We start from the raw sequence: 17,239 nt of genomic DNA on the forward strand, positions 1-17,239 counted from the left end.
GTAGATTCATCAGGAAATACCAATGAAAATGTCTTCTTTCCCTATAACTACAAGAAACTCTACTTGAAACAGTGACTAGGAGAAACACCAAGTTTGTTTTTGCTGTCAAGATCTTTCTTTAGCGAGGACACAAACAACTTTTTGAAATTTCAGAGACCACATTCAAAAAGTGTATTTTGTAAATCTGAAAGCAAATGCAATCCCATGTGATTTGGTAAGAAAGAGTTGCCAAACCAACAACAACAAAAAGCATACCTTTTTTTCACCCCAGATTTTATTAACTGTATTTTTTCCTCTTCGAGAACTTGCATCGTCAATGACATCATCGTGGACCAGACTAGCAGTGTGGATCATTTCTGCAATTAAGGCTATGGAGCGCTGGCTGGCTTGCATATCTCTAATTAACAGAAAGCAATGCTTTTTAACAGATGCCGCCTAGAACCTTCTCAGCAATCATCTTGTGAAAACTGGATATCGGATCTAGGATAAAGAATTTTATTTCTCTAAGAGAAACTGTATAAAAATATTACCTGTCCTATAGAGCCGTTTCTATTGTTTGGAGAATGCCTAGAGACCCAGCTATGACACTAGAAAGTAAAATTTCCACTTAAAAGTGGTAAACATCTTGGAAGTCTGGCCACTGGGTGGAAGAAATCATCTTTCTGGTCTTGGTGAGATGTCCAAGTTTATAATTAGTTTACAGTTTCAGGCTGGGACCAGAGAATGGCCCAGGAGCTACACAAAGCACTGCCACTAATCATGACAAGCAGAGCTCATCCGTGGACCTGCCAGACGGGAGAGGAGAGCTGACACGCAATGGGCAACCACCTGCACACCTTAGGATGCACGTGCCCACACGTAACACACAAGTAAAAGTATTTTACAAAAAGTGATTTGTACATGATGAAGATGCTTTTTAAAAAAAATTTATTTACAGCGTTTTGCTTTATGTATGCCTGGTACTACATGTATGCCTGTCCAAGGCCAGAAGAGGGTGTCAGATCCCCTGAAACTAATGTTATTTATAGTTTTAAGCTTCCATGTTACTGCTGGGAATTGAATTCAGGTCTTCTACAAGAAAAACAAATTCTCTTAACAGCCAAGCTATATCTTCTGCTCTATTATGAAATGTCTTAAAGAATCAAATGTTAAGGACTGCATGTGCGTGCGCGCACACACACACACACCAAAATATATCTTAAAAGAACCAAATGCCACTACATGTAAAGCTTTTAAAACTAACTAAAATGAATATGGCATGACCAATAACTTCCTTTTAAGTTGTTAGGACTCTAAGTTCACTTTTCTTCACAAATTACAGGCTAAGAATTCTCAAGATAATACAACAATATTAATTGAAAAAGGAAATGCCCCAACTTCATTTTTTCAGACCGGAGACTACTCCCAGGTTAAGCAATCATTTCCCCTCAGTCGCAAGCATCTAGGACTACAGGGGCACACCACTGGCTTTGACTTATTTTGAATTATAGTCATTACTATGTCACTATGTACAGGAATTGTAAAACATGTTTCAAAAACTCAAACTGGAGAAATAATCCACAGGTCCCTCCCTGTGCCACCCTGAGCATAGCTCACATGGCTCTGGCAGCCCTTGTCCTTCTCGCCCATTCCCTGTGTCTTGGTAAAATCCGTTAGATTACATTCCCGATGCTACTCCTAAGTCTATTCTGTTATTTGGCCTCTTCTTCCTCCTGAGGTTGACTACCAAGGTCCAGTTATCAAAATATTGAAGTCCAGCAATCAAAAGCCCCCTTTGGATCATCTAATTAGCATGCCCAGTTAAAATTAACCTCCTTAACATGGGGTTTCCCCTTTTGCCTTTATAAACTGCTATGTGCCTACAGGCCACATCAGTCCCCTCTCTATCCAGAGGCAGTCCTTTGTCCCACTCCTCTTCCCGCTCCCTTGTTCCCTTCCCTTCTCCCTTGTCCTCTATCTCTGTCTTTGTCTCTTATTCCCTGTCCTCTGTCCCTCTGGGGAAAATAACCCTCTTTTGTGCTGAGAACTTGGTCTTGGACATCAAGTATAACATCTGACTCATGCACTAAGCAAGTGTTTATCATAGGGCTGTATCTCATGATGGGAGAGCAAGGAGAGGTCTAACAAATGACCCTCTCTTTAAGGAGCTAGTCTCAACACCTGTATCACAGTGCTCGTCCTAATTCCTTAGGTCCAGCAGAAGTCGGGACAAATACCATCATGAAAATGTCACAAAGCACTTACTATACACAGTAGCTATGTGAGCGTCTTCTGATCTTGCTTTGAGTAGGATTTTAAAGTGTGACGCTATGGTAGTTCATCTCACCTAAAGCTTTAGAACTCAGGCTCAGCCTCCTAACTGCTTCTAGCCCCAACATCAATTTTAAGGTGCTGCTTATTATATATTAAATATAATTATATAACTCATACAGAGATATATATACATACATACACACACATATATAATTAAATTTCACATTTCAAAACGTAGCAGTTTCCAGTATTTCCAGGTCACAGGAGACTGCTTCAAGGAGGAAAAAGTAAAGAGCAAGCACTAGTAGGTATAGACAAATCCTCAGGAAGCCCAGTGCAGGGGGCAGCATAGCTCACAGGGAAAAGACGGTTCTTGGCATGTGAGAGGCTTTGGGTTTGGTCTCCAATACCAATACGAGAACTGCATCAGCGAAAGAGGAAAATCAGTGTAGTTTTAAAGAGCGTGTGCTGAAGTTAGACCTTCTACATTATCTAGGGAAACTTACAAGGCTCTATTTTCTTTGAGTTGATGCATAGGAAAATGTATGGACTTTTATAGTTTTAAAAAATAAACACTTTTTTAAGACTATTATCCCAACTGAATTTCAGTCTAACAAAATACACAGTTTCTACTAATTAGTGGTAGAACTTACCTTTAAGAAACTGGTAAGGCCTTTGACCTTTGCCATGTATTCCCAAGTTGGGCACCATTTCCATTATTACAAGCTATGTCAACAAATAGGGCTCCTACTGGAAGGATGAAATGGTGAGCACTCAACAAGAAGCCAGCATTAAATATTTGTAATTTGAGGATATGAAAACAAAAAATTTTAAAAATGCTTTGAACTGGATGATGTATGCAGCCCCAAACTTGGGAAATGGAAAGGAGTACAATGAGTTTGAGGCCAGCCTGTCTCAAAAAACAAGCATCCTTAGTTTTGGGTTTTTAAACTAGAACCTTATGTATGCTAGGTAAGTGCTCTCCCGCTAAGCCATGTCCCCAGCTCACAAAAATAGTTTGAAACTGTAAAGACTATATATACACACACATACATATAAGCGCCGCTCTAAAGTTACATTGCCAATCTAATAAAAACTCTTAGGGTGTTACTTGGCACTGTGACAACCTCTACATGAGAACACATATCATAATTTTTTCTGACTTTTCCTCCCATTCAATTACATTTTTATGTTTGTTAGGTAATATCTGGAAAATACAGCCACTGCTGACCCTGAATGCAGCACAATGGCGGGATAGATGACCAAAATTTACAGACTACCAAAAAAGTTAACACTATCTTTTAAGTGCCAAACGCAGCCGTGCCTTGGGAGAGCTGGGTACCATTCCTACTTCCTGCTGTGAAACAGCTGCCACACCTTCCCAGTTTCTGGAAGAGGTGACACATAAGGTAGCATGTGAAAGGTTTTTTTTTTGTCTTGAAACCTGGCTACACCCTCCATATGCAATGACTCAGTAATCCCTAGAGAACTCGTTCTCCTCGTCATTAGATTAAAAAAATATATAATGAATTTTAAACATAGAAGCAGGTAGACTATAATAATTCACATATAAACCCAATGCCTAGCTTACATGTGACTTTCTTTTTATATTTTTAAATATAGGGTCTCATGATGTTTCCCAAGTTGACTTTGAGCTCATGGGTTTAAGCAAGCCTTCTGCCTCAGTCATTTCAACAGCTAGGACTAAAGGCATTGCCACCCAGACTTACTTACAAGTTATTTAAAAACTATCTCTTCATATCCATATATTGTCATATGCTGTTGACGTCTTAAGTAGATTACAAGTAAACCTCCAATGTGTGTATGTGGAGAAATGCTTGTGGCATCAACAAGGTGTTTCAAGTGGGGCATGATGTACCCTTGTGATCCTAGTATTCAGAAAGCTGAGGAAGACAAGCATAGCAAGACCTTCTTTAAAAAGAAAATTCTCTTCAATATAAAGGTGTAGGAAGAACGCCTTCAAACTTTTGGCCCATTATCCTTGGTCAAGCAACATGTGTTCATTGGTACAAGCGGCAAATTTTGTTTGTTTGTTTGTTTGTTTGTTTGTTTTGTTTTGTTTTTGAGACAGAGTTTTTCTGTGTAGCCTTTGCTGTCCAGGACTCACTTTGCAGAGCAGGCTGGCCTCAAACTCACAGTGATCCGCCTCCCTGAGTGATGGGATTAAAGATGTGTGCCATTGCGCCCAGCTTGTGGGAAATATATTATGCAGTATAGCCAACTGGTTTCTGAGTGCATTTAAAGCACACTTCACAGGAGAGAATTCACACCTGGCACTATAAATCCAATAAAACCACTATGGTTGATAGGTCATAGATACTAGTGGAGAAAACTACTGCTGGTGTTTTGCTAAATGGACAAAATAGGTCTGTTAAATTACCTTCTAAATAGCTGTTTGTGCCCATTGGATAGAAAGCACTAATGTCAGCTTCAGGCAGAAAAGCCTCTTTTTGCTGTAAGCACTGCAAAGATCCATAACTGGTTAAGCTTTGAGAACAAATGGCTGCTGAAAGCTCTGCCGTAAATGGGACATCAACATCACACGCTCTAAGCCTCGGGGACTACTGCTGAGGAAGGGGCTGAAAGAACTGAGTCAAAAAGGAGGAGAAGAGTATAGGAATGCTGATTCCTTGGCACATCAATATTGCAGCTGTGATTACCTGCTCAAGAATGTGTCTCTCAACAGTCTATCATAGAGGTAAACTGAGATGAGGCCCCACCCCCTCCCTCTCTGAAGATTTATGGTCAGTTAATGGTTTCTTGGGGAGGGAGAGACATCTTTAGTGGTGTAGCTGTTGATAAAATACTCAGGCTCCTATAAGCAACCCTAATGACATTCACTGAGTCATCAAAAGCAAAAATAAAAGATCATGAAAGGAGAAGGAGGATTAGTGGGGAGACAAGAAACAGGAATGGGGAGTGATGAATTTGATCAAAACATATTAAACCTATGAACATGTGATAATGAACCCTGTTGTTATGCATAGACAGACAGACAGAAAGACAGATAATCAACATATGCCAATATAACATTGAAAAAAAGAAGTTGGGGATTAAAATCATGTCAGTGGGTGCAGAATCACCCCAATGCACGCCACAATCATGAGTCAGGCCCACATGTCCAATACTACCTTTGAAATCTGTCTACTTTCCTTAACAGGTACCAAGCAATGAAGGTTTAGCTCAAATAACCCTCAAACTGTTGTTATATTTCCCAGTGCTTTCTGCAACCAACAACTTATAAAGTTTCAAGAGAATCAAAATTTCAACTACAGAGAATAATAGACTTTTTAAAATGTATTTTCCAACACATTTATTTTATTTATTTAATGTGGGAGAGGGAGTCCATATGCTACAGTACTTATGTAGAGGTCAAGGGCAGCCCAAGGGAGTCAGCTTCGTTCATTTCCTATGTGTGTCCTAGGGGTTGAACCTAAGCCACTAGGCTTGTTGGCAAGCACCTCCACCTGCCAAGCCATCTCGATGGCCAGAGAATGATGATTTTTAGATAGTGGAGAAAATGTTCCTTCCCATACTATATCTAAAATGAATAAACTGTCTTGTATTTTTACTTAAAGAATTTCATCAATGATTTCTCTAGAATAGTCTTCACCTCAGAAGTAATTTTTAATTAAAAATTATATTTATATTTTGTTTGTTTAAGCATTTTTCCTGCACATATATATTTGTTCCATGTGCATGCAATACTTGCAGAAGAAGGTGTCAGATCCTCTGGAACTGGTATTAACAGACAGTTGTGAGCCAATGCAGGTGCTAGGAGCCAAACTAGGCTCCTCTGCAAGAACAAGTGCTCTTAATTGCTCAGGCATCTCTCCTCCTGAAGGAATTTGGCAAAGATATTGGGAGTTTTTTGTTTTTCGAGATAAGGTTTCCTCTATGTAGCCTTGGCTATCCTAGACTTGCTTTGTAGACCAGGCTGACCTCACACTCACAGAGATCCACCTGCCTCTGCCTCTGAGTACTGGGATTACAGGCCTGCGCCACGCCTAGCTTGGCAAAGACATTGTTGATTCCTATCTCCTGGGTAAGCATCTATCGGGTAGAAGCCACAGTGCATGGGAAGCATCAGAGCTGTGGACAACAGCGACTGGGCAGCAGTAGTGCTGAGACTGAGAGAAATGTGTCCAGAAGAAGCACTCCTGCTGCTCTGCTTCCCACATCAGGTGAAAGTGGCTTAGGTGTTGGTTAAAGTGGCTTAGGTGTTGGTTAAAGTGGCTTAGGTGTGGTTAAAGTGGCTTAGGTGTTGGTTAAAGTGGCTTAGGTGTGGTTAAATAAGTGACTTAGGTGTGGTTAAAGAAGTGGCTTAGGTGTGGTTAAAGAAGTGGCTTAGGTGTGGTTAAAGAAGTGGCTTAGGTGTTGGTTAAAGAAGTGGCTTAGGTGTGGTTAAAGTGACTTAGGTGTTGGTTAAAGTGGCTTAGGTGTTGGTTAAAGAAGTGGCTTAGGTGTTGGTTAAAGTGACTTAGGTGTTGGTTAAAGTGGCTTAGGTGTTGGTTAAAGAAGTGGCTTAGGTGTTGGTTAAAGTGGCTTAGGTATTGGTTAAAGTGGCTTAGGTGTTGGTTAAAGAAGTGACTTAGGTGTTGGTTAAAGTGGCTTAGGTGTTGGTTAAAGTGGCTTAGGTGTTGGTTAAAGTGACTTAGGTGTGGTTAAAGAAGTGGCTTAGGTGTGGTTAAAGAAGTGGCTTAGGTGTTGGTTAAAGTGGCTTAGGTGTTGGTTAAAGAAGTGACTTAGGTGTTGGTTAAAGTGGCTTAGGTGTTGGTTAAAGTGGCTTAGGTGTTGGTTAAAGAAGTGGCTTAGGTGTTGGTTAAAGAAGTGACTTAGGTGTTGGTTAAAGTGGCTTAGGTGTTGGTTAAAGAAGTGGCTTAGGTGTTGGTTAAAGGTTTCACTACATGCGCAAAACATACTGTGGCCTCCTAAAAGTCCCGAGCTATGTGGAAGCCAACTTTGAGCATGACATGCTGAACTGTGACGGGCACAGAGCTGGCAGTGAAGTGTCTGTTAAGAAGCAACATCTGAAGCTCATTTTTACAGCATTATCATTACACTTGGCGTGACAACTTTGAGGCGGGCTTTAAAAGTAGTGTCTATTAAGAAAAAGATACAGAGGTTGAACATTAGGAAAGTCCATCAGAATATCATGGCCTGCTACAATTTCTATCAGTAAATCAATTGACATCATTATAAAACTATGGTAGCAATATGGTAGCACTTCTAAAATGGCGGGGGCTGTTAACTAGTGGCAGAGTGCTTGCTTCACAAGCCTGATGTCCTGCCCTATGCTCAATGCCCAGCATCACTGTCTCTACTCCCCACAAAAAAGGTGGTAAGCAAAAAGCAGAGTATGGATATGCACCAGATGATCAAACAAAGGAACAGAAAAAGAAAAAGGTCTGGCTATGCAAAGCAACAGGAAACTTTAAAAACAGCTTCTTTAATGTTAAAATATGTTTAAATGTTTTAAAATTTATCTGCGCTCAAGATTTGAGGACCATGGGTCATGTTTTCTTTAAACATTTCTCTTCATTTATGTCAATTAAAACCCATTGCATATTCTCAAAAAAAAAAAAAAAAAAAAACCTATTCTGCACAATGAAGGTCACAAGAAAGCAGTCCATCCAAGATGTGTGCAAGCACTGTCCATGTGTATAACGGCTAAATGAAAATTCTTTACCTTCTAATGGGAAAATAACTGGCTTTCAAATGTTTCCAGTCTATTTATCTGCAATCCAAGTTCTCTACTGTGGACATCTACGAGTATGTAAAGGGATGCTTATTTAATGAGCTGGAGTCCGAGCCTACACACAGGAAAGGGCTTTGTAAATGAACAATTCATTAATAACTCTATGAACGACAACTTCCAAGTAAAAAAGATCAACAGAGGCATGAACTGAAGTACTGACCGGGAGTTATTATGATGAATATTACACGCTCGGGCCATGAGCACCACAATAATTGGTCTGAAGGCTTTTCCTTTGCCATCGAAGTAGTACTGGGACATGTCCTTCAGTTCTCTGGTAGAGATGTGCAGCTCCTGAAAGACAGGTTCTCCTCTTGGCGTCACAGTCGTCACAGACAGGGATTTTATATTCTTCAAAACTTCAGCTCTAGCTTAGCAAACTCATTTCAATTGAGAAAGTCATTACAAATATAATGTAATCCCAGCACTCGGGAGGCAGAGGCAGGTGATCTCTGTGAGTTCAAGGCCAGCCTGGTCTACAAAGCGAGTCCAGGACAGCCAAGTCTACACAAAGAAACCCTGTCTTGAAAAAACAAATTAATTAACTAATTAATTAAAATTTTAAAAAAGGTATGACTTTGCCACAAGTGTTGTGGTATCCATACTAGGGCAGGTATTGCCACCTGTCACATGGACACCTAGTGATAACAGGACAGAAAAGGAACAGAGGGCTAGGAAGCACCTTGGAAGGCAGAGGACAGACAATATGAAGTGTGGGCGCCTACAAAGCAGACCAGGAGTATGCTGGATGGGGAGTCAACAGACAAGAGGACAAAAGCTAGGATGAAGCACAGACCAGTAAGTCTGTCTGGGCATTATTTAGCAGAAGACATTTCAAAGGCTCACAGAAGAAATGTAGGGAAGACATAGTTTGCATAACTGTGGGAAACCCCTATTGAGGTGGGGAAAGAATTTGTTATTATTATCTGAGTTATGCTCTTGCTGTGAAGCCCTCTAATGACACTTTAAACAGAAATAGAAAAACAGCCCTAAAATTCCTACAGAAGCACAAAAGACCCCAGATAGTCAAAACAACCCTGAGTCAAAAACAATAACTTCAAATTATACTACAGAACCACAGTAACAAATCATGGTACTTGGCATAAAACTATACAGTTAGTTAAGTGGAAGAGAATAAAGAATCCAGAATTAAAGCCATAATGCCAGAGACACCTGATTTTTAACGAAAATGTCCCAAACATATATTGAAAAATAAAAATCCTCTTCAACAAATAGTGCTAGGACATTGTGCATATATACATGTAGAAGGATACAACTAGATCCCTGGTTTTTATTATAAAAAAAAAAAAATCAACCAATGACTTGGGAGGCAGATCTCTATGAGTTTGAGGCCAGCCTGGTCTACAGAGTGACTTCCAGGATATCCAGGGCTACACAGAGAAACCCTGTTTCAAAAAAGCCAAAACCAAACCAAACCAAACTAAAATAAAACCAATGGCTCAAATACCTTAATGTAAGACTTCAAAATATATAGAATATACTTCAAGATACAGACATAGTCAGTGACTCTCAATATGATGCCAGTTGCTTGGGAAATAATATCAAGAACTGACATAAGGAATTGCATCAAGTTAAAAAGCTGTATACCATGGGAAACAAGTGAGTAAAAGGACAGCTTCTAGAACGGAAGAAAATCTCACTGGCTATATATCTGGCAGAGGATTAGTATTCAGTATATTTAAAGAACTCAAAATATATAATAGCCAAACAACCCAAATAAATAACTCATGGGCTACATAAAAGTAACCAAATATATATGAAAAATTGTTCAACATCCTTGGCCTCAGGGAAATGCAAACTAAGACTGCTCTGAGGTTCCACCTCAGCCTAGTCAGAATTGCTAACAAATAATAACAAATGCTTGTGAGGATGTGTTTGTGTGTGTGACCCACTTACTGTGGGGAGGAACATAAAGTGGCCTAACTACCATGGAAATTAGTATAAAAGGATCCCCCACTCCCACAGACAGAAATGGAAATTAGTATAAAAGGACCCCCTACTCTCACACACAGAAATGGCAAAATAAACCAGACTCAGACAGACAAAGGTCATGTTTGTCTCTCATTTGTAGATCCTAATTTAAAAAAAAAAAAAAAAAAAAAAACCCACAGGAAAGTACTTAGACCAGCAGGAAGAAGGAAGAGAAAGCAGGATGGAGTAAAATGAGCATGACCAAAATATATGATGTGTCTGGGGGAAAAAACTATGGGAAAGACAGAGCAGAGATAAGTGGGAAGAACAGATATAAGCAATGCAGATTATATACATGTATTAAACTGTGATAATGCCATTATTTTATAAATCATATTCAATAAGACACAAAAATGAAAAATAGGGGGAAAATTGTACATGGTGGTGTATGCTTATAAGTGTAATTCTAGCCCTTGGGAGGCTGCAGGAGGATGGTATGAGTTCAAGGATGTGCTGGGCTACACAGCAAGACCCTGCTTCAAAAACAAAACAAAATAAAGACAGATTCAGTGGGCAATACATTGGTAATTTCTCAGAAGTCCAGAAAAAGGAAGAGATTAGTGTGGGGCAGGGAATGTGACTGCTGTACAGAGATGACCTTCGGGAAACACTGGCTGGGTTTGATCAGAGAACAGAGAGGGTTCTCCATGGGTGTGTACGTGTTATATCTGCCACTCAAGGAACACATAGCTTGAATCAGAGCCACAAAGCTAAGGAGCACACTGCTAGTGCCAAGATAAAAGACATTTGTCACAAAGATAAGCATGACAACCCTTGCCCACAAGGAGCCCAGGGTCTAGATGGGGACAAACAGATCAATAACTTCAGTTAATACAATACAGTATAATAGATTAATATCATCCAAGGTAAAGATAACCGCTCTGGGAGGACAAAGAAAGGCTGGTTCAGGCTAAGGGGAGACTAAAATGAAACGGAAGGGAGGCTATCGTGTGGCCTGCAGCCTGAAGGGGCTCTGAAGGCCAAAGACAGACTAGCAGGTCATAGAGGGAAGCACAAGCAGGACCCAGGGTCTCTTCCTAGCATCCTAAGTGAACTGTTCCACAATCAGGGGAACCAGCAGGGAAAACAAAACACAACAAACAAACAAACAAACAAACCAAAACTACATGTGGAGTGAGAAGAGCATTCCAAATACTAAGTTGGACATAGTCACGTCACGGCTATTTCCTTGAGTAGTCTGCTAAGTATTAGCTATGTAGGCTTAGAAGAGACAAATCAATCAGAAGTAGAGATATTTGGGGACTCAGAATGGAAATGAATAGATATAGAGAACACAAGGTCGGGGCAGAGGTTTGTCAGAACCCCAAACGACAGTACAGTTAGATGGGTTATGGGAGATGAGACGAGAGGAGCACGGGCCCAAGCTGAGGATGCATAAACACTGGTGACTCGGGAAAATATGGAAACTAAATGAACAGTTTCAAGGGTGGAAAACGGTAGTGTCCAATGTTGAAAAAACTTAAGGCAGCGGAAAGCAGAAAGCACCCACTGCAATCAGTAAGATCTGGAAGGGAAGACATAGCAGCGATGTGGCACACATGCCAATAATTTCAGCATTCGGGGGCAGGAGCATGGTGAGTCTAAAGCCATCCTGATAGGAAGTTCAAGGCCTGTCTAGTGGTGTCATAGTGAGAGCTTACCTTAAAATAATTTAATAAAATAGTGGTATGGCAGGATACTTCTCTGATCCTAACATTCAGAAGATAGAGGCAAGAAGACTATGAGTTCAAGGCCAGCTTGGGCTACACAGTGAGTCCCTATCTCAAAACAAAGCACCACACAAAGGCTTGAGGTACTGCTCAGGGGCATCATACTAGAACCTTCAGGAGAAAGAGGGTAAATTCTGAGTGAGGGACTAAGTTGACATATGAACATTTTGAAGCAGGATTTTATTCCTTTTTATTTTATAGTTTGTGCATGCATGGAAGACAACAACTTTAGGTGTCATTCACTTTTCGATTTTTGAAACAGTCTCTTACTGATCTGGAGCTCACTATGCAGAACAGGCTGGCTGGCCAGTGAACCCCAAGGATACACCTCTCTCTATCCCTCATTGCTATGATAATAAACAAACAAACAAACAAATAAATAAGGCCCCCCTTTTTATATGGTTTTGGGGATCAAACCCAGTTCTCCGCGCTTGCACAGCAAATACTTTACCAACTCAGCCATGTCTGTAGCCCTATTTTATTTTATTTTTTTTACTGTATAGTTCACATCAGTATTAGCAACACAGAGGCTAGCTAGGCTAAGGACATGGTTTGCTTTGGCATACACTATGAGAGGTCCAGGGGCATAGTCTTGCCATAATGCAATCCATAATGCAAAAAAAAAAAAAAGACATTTTACACGAGTTGAAAGAAAAGTGTCATATCTGCAGCAGTTTAGCAGTGGCACTCAGAGTTAAATACTGACAACAATCAGGAGTCACTGGGTGATGACATATACAGAGAAGGTTAGATGCTTGCTGAAGAAGCATGTGCTGCCAGTACCCATTTTCTTCAGTTCTCCAACTCTGCAGTAACATATTTCTGCACAGTAACATGTACTGTATCCTCCACACTCCCTAGAACCAGGTTGCATACAGATGTTGCTGAGGTAACATATGAAATCTGATATATGCAAAAATGAGTGGGCAGTGGCATAGCTGTTTTTTCATTTGTTTGTTATTTGAGACAGGGTGTCATATGGTGGCCTAACCTAGCTGAGAGCTTACTATGTCACGCCGACTGGCCTTGAACTTGCAGTGGTCCTCCTGCCTTAGCTTCCCACGTGCTGGGATGATAAGAGTGAGCCACCATGAAATATCTGCATTGTGGGCTTGTAATTCTAAAATGTTATTAGGCGTGAGTAAAATAAAACCCTTACCTTCCTGATGTCTTCATACAGACCTTTCAAGTCTCTCCAACCAAGTTTAAAAGGATCAGTGTATTTCTCGCCACTCTGTGTTTGACTACAACAGCACGTTGCTGGTGTCCTTTGATGAAACCTGACGTGAGCGAAAATGTACATGACTCCATTTTTAGGAATTTTATACACACGCATATTCATATGGTGGAAAAATGAAGTCGACTTGCTAGAAATCAAACATAAATCTGCAAAGGTCATCATAATTTAGAAACATATACAGAATTTTCATCTTGCTAAATAAGACATGAATAGGTCATTTTAATGAACAGGACCCCAAGAGCCGACACTGGAGAAAGACTACCTTATATTCTTTGTATTCTGAGTAGAACTCAAATTTTACTAGATTCATTTTTTTAAAAGTGTCAGAGATCATATAAAGCAACTATCATAACTTTTACTTAAACGTATTAATTTGTTAGTCTAGCCTACAGAAAATTAGTTTACTAGCAGCGATTGTCTTCGTAGCTCTAGTACGAAGTATAAACTTACTGTGATGTACTGTGCACATTTGGAAAGGAAGATGGTAAAGTCTTCACAGGACTAAAACGGGGCATCTGTAAAACAAAAGGATAAAGAAACCTGTAAGAATATCCCTGGAAAACTTGTTCATAACAACAAGCATCCCCATAACTCATAACAAATGTTATCATTCAGTCAGCCACCTGAGAAAAAGGAAAATTAGAAGTTTCTTTCCCAACTGTGGATTGTAATATGCATCACATCAGAACACCGGAAGCAGAAGGCAGTTCCAGTGTGGCAGGCTTACAATCCCAGCTACTCAGGAAGCTGACACAGGAAGATCATAGGTTCAAGGCTGGCCTGGACAACAGTGAGTCCAAGGTTATCTTGAGCAACTTTTAGAGAGACCCTATCTCAAAATAAAAAGGGAGCTGAGAAACACTCAGTACAAGAGCCGTTGCCCGGTCCTCAAAAGGCTGTAGGTCTAATCCCCAGCACTGACACACACACACACACAAAGCAGAAAATAAAAATATCTGTAACAATACATCCATTCCTTCTAAAAGCTGGATCCATCTTTGTTTCTTCTCTTCTACACCAGAAAAGCAGCAGCAAAGCAATTTCCTCCCATTTAACAGCGACTCAGCACAGAACAAGGGAGACTTTAAGTTCTCAAAACACACAAGATGCCAAGAGCATCATCTGGGATGGTTAGGAAGAGATTTTACTATTAAGGAAGGAACTGGCATTTACATAAATGCTGCCTAGGCTGTTTTAAACATATTTGAAAATGGTGCTTCTGGGTAAGTAATGTTTAATAAACAAATGGACTAGGAGTAGAGCCCAGGAGTAGGATATGGTGTTCTTATACTTTAGGTGTCTTTCTGAAGATACATAATGTGCTTTATATAACCTTGAACCTAGTGGGCTATGAAGTAGGCTTCATTGCTGAACCGTACACTCCTAACTGTTATCCAAGGAGCTGTGAAAACAAGAATGGGCCTTACAGCACACATGACATTCAAATGCTTGGCTGCCTTGAGTCCCCTGGTTTCCTGGTTCACTTCTCCTGGCATTAACAGGAGGCAACTTGGCCAATTTCTTGCAGTATGTCTATGCACCACATGTGCAGTGCCAAGGAGGCCAGAAGAGGGTGTTAGAACTACTTGGAACTGTAATTACAGGCCAAGTAGATGCTGGGAATTGAACCCAGGTCCTTTGGAATAGTGGTCAGTGCTCTTAACCACTGAGCCATCTCTCTAGCCTCATGTACTAGTAGTCCTAATGACAGGATGAAGGCTTTCTCTTATGAATTATTGCTTCTATTTAGATCAGCTTGCATTTTCTCTCCAAATTATATTTTGGATAATTTTTATATGCATTCTTCCACTGTACAAAGCAGACATTTAAAGTACTACACATTTCGTATGGTATAGTGTTTAATAAGTACAGTGACATACAAAGTTTACCAAATCTTACTAAAATACGAACCCGAATTTAAGGGGGTGGGCTTTTTTTTTTTTCTTAAGACAAGGTTTCTCTGTGTAGCCTTGGCTGTCCTGGACTCACTTTGTAGACCACGCTGGCCTCGAACTCACAGCAATCCACCAGCCTCAGACTCCCAGTGCTGTGATTAAAGGTGCGCCACCACGCCTGGAGGTGGGCTCTTTTATTTATTTATTTTTTTTTAGATGAAAGCTGAACTGCCATACAATTACTGTGCAGCTGCAACGATCTCCAAAACCTAAAGTGTTAAACCCTCTAACTTCAAGTCTGTCTGTACATGCTGCCAGGTAACACCAGCGGTCTGGGCTGACCCCACTCACACAGAAGCAGAGAGGGAAGTACAGGGCTAATCTGACCGAGAGTATGAAAGGAGCCAAACGAAGTAGGAGAGTTTCAAGGAATCACGCTTAGTACTGAGATGACTTTACTTCAACGAATTCATAGGTCTTTCATGACACCCTCTGGCTCATCTCTTTCTAGTGTCCTTCCAGCGCCTTTCGGGTGTGCGTTCCCTCGTAAGCACCTGCAGCACTGAAGTCGGGTCCACCCCTTGCTAGAGCCACACACTCTTTCCGAATTCTGAGGCTAACTGGATCGGAAATCCGAAATTGCTAGGAAAGTGAGATCAGAGGTCCCTTTGGCTCTGGTTGAATCTGACGACACACTCGGGTCTCTCTGGGGGGGAAGAAGGCGGGGGGGGGGGGCTCCCCTACCTCAGCCCCAATGTCCCCCGGTTGCCCCGGCAGCGGCTCTGCACTTCGGGCCCCTCGACTATTCCCTCTCCCCCGGCGTCCCGCCCAGGGGACACACCAGGCCAGGCCCCGCAGCATGTGCGCTTCCTCCCATTCATTCGGTCGCCGGCTGTCATTGGCGCGGTGACCTTTACGCCGCCTGCAGCGCGCGCGTCCCGGCCTCACCTGCGCGCGGGTGTTCCAGGCGGCACGTGTCCCGAGCGGCCCCGCACAGCCAGGGCGTCCCGGTCGCGGGCTCCTGACCGCAGGCCTCCAGGAGCAGCCGCGCCGCCAGCACCACCATCGCAGAGCCATGGTGCGAGTATGAAAGTCGCGGCGGGCGAAGGCTCCGCCTTTGCCCCCAGGCCCGGACCCGGAGCCGGAAGCTGGGCACCGGAAACGCGCGGCAGCACCTAGAGCTATCGGTCGCCTTACGGGACCTTTCCCCGGAGCCGCTAGCTCCGGCCGGTAGGAGCGTCCGCTTTTAACCCAGAAATGTGCGTCCGAACTGTTGTCCTACGCGGGACAAAGCGTGCAGAAGTCGGGTTCCGGTGCCTGCCAAACCCTGAGGCTATGGTTTCCGTAGTGCTGCTCGCGAGTGGGACTTGGCAAGGTCGGGGTGGCTGGCCTTTGCGCTCTGTCTTGGAAGTGCCAACTTTCTGTAAATCAGTCTACGCCCAGGGTTATTGCGAAACAGGCTAAGTCGGGCCTCGTCTCTCCGCTTTTGAAGTCTGTTCTGAAAGACTTAGAGATATATTTACAGTTTGATAGCTTTATTCACATCTGGGTATTTCAGTCCCACTCTTGGGTGTAATGAATTACACGATTCCCCCACCCCCACCCCGCCCCTGCAGCCGGTCTCGCCCTGTATACCAAATTGGCTTCGTGTAGACCAGGTTGGGTTCAAATTCACCATCGTTCTTCCTCAGCCTTTTGGTGCTGAGCCCTGTCCAACTCGGTTTGCTAATAAGTACAGCGGAGCCCAGGAATACAAGAGCAAGAAAATGATTTTGTTGTTGTTTGTTTTGCCTGACTGACGTTGGATTTATTCCAGTGCTGAAACGACATTCTTATTACACGTTCATGGAATGATTATACGATACTCGTAATAATCTGCCATAATCTTAGATGGAGGCAATAAGAGGCAATACGAGCGCCAGAGAGACTGAAGAAACTTACTGTGTTTCCATGTTGACTCTTAGGAAGAAGTAAGCTAGTTGCAATTTTTTGAATCATATTATTTTTTCTTGTTTTGTACCACACTTACAAAAGGCTGGCCCTAAAGTTGAGCACATTATTTTCATATTTGGTTTTATGTTAAAAGTGGAGGTTCGACATGTATGAAACTGTCAAAAGAAAAAAGGAAGTTGGCTGTCTAGAGGGTTGATTCTTTGTTAAGGGGGTTTTCCAAGCATGCACAACAACCTGGTTTCCATCCCAACACCACAAAATAGTGAACGAATGAGTGAGTGAGTGAAGTAATCCAGTAGGGAGGTTTTGCGTAGATAAATAAATGTAGGAGTAAACACTTCCATTTCTCTTTTGACAGTGCTATGCTATCGGCCAACTTTTTTTTTTTTTTTTTTTTTTT

At 41.7% G+C, this 17,239-nt stretch overlaps 1 protein-coding gene across 3 annotated transcripts in view; it reads right to left on the reverse strand.

Moving 5' to 3' along the window:
- Pdss1 (decaprenyl diphosphate synthase subunit 1) overlaps window positions 1–16,213 on the reverse strand; it is a 39,175-nt gene extending 22,962 nt beyond the window's left edge. The window contains exons 1-5 of one of the 3 annotated variants that reach the window (XM_051151233.1): window positions 15,835–16,208; window positions 13,442–13,506; window positions 12,911–13,031; window positions 8,193–8,323; window positions 256–397 (exon numbers count right to left, since the gene is read on the reverse strand). In XM_051151233.1, coding sequence (XP_051007190.1) covers window positions 256–397; window positions 8,193–8,323; window positions 12,911–13,031; window positions 13,442–13,506; window positions 15,835–15,963 — 588 coding nt within the window. In that variant the 5' untranslated portion in view covers window positions 15,964–16,208. Of the gene's footprint in view, window positions 1–255; window positions 481–8,192; window positions 8,326–12,910; window positions 13,032–13,441; window positions 13,507–15,834 lie in introns of those variants that run through there. The other 2 variants (XM_051151234.1, XM_051151235.1) reach the window with 2 other exon arrangements.
- Window positions 16,214–17,239: the final 1,026 nt, after the last annotated feature.

Source organism: Acomys russatus, chromosome 9 (genome assembly GCF_903995435.1).
Source record: "Acomys russatus chromosome 9, mAcoRus1.1, whole genome shotgun sequence".
Classification (NCBI taxonomy): Eukaryota; Metazoa; Chordata; class Mammalia; order Rodentia; family Muridae; genus Acomys; species Acomys russatus.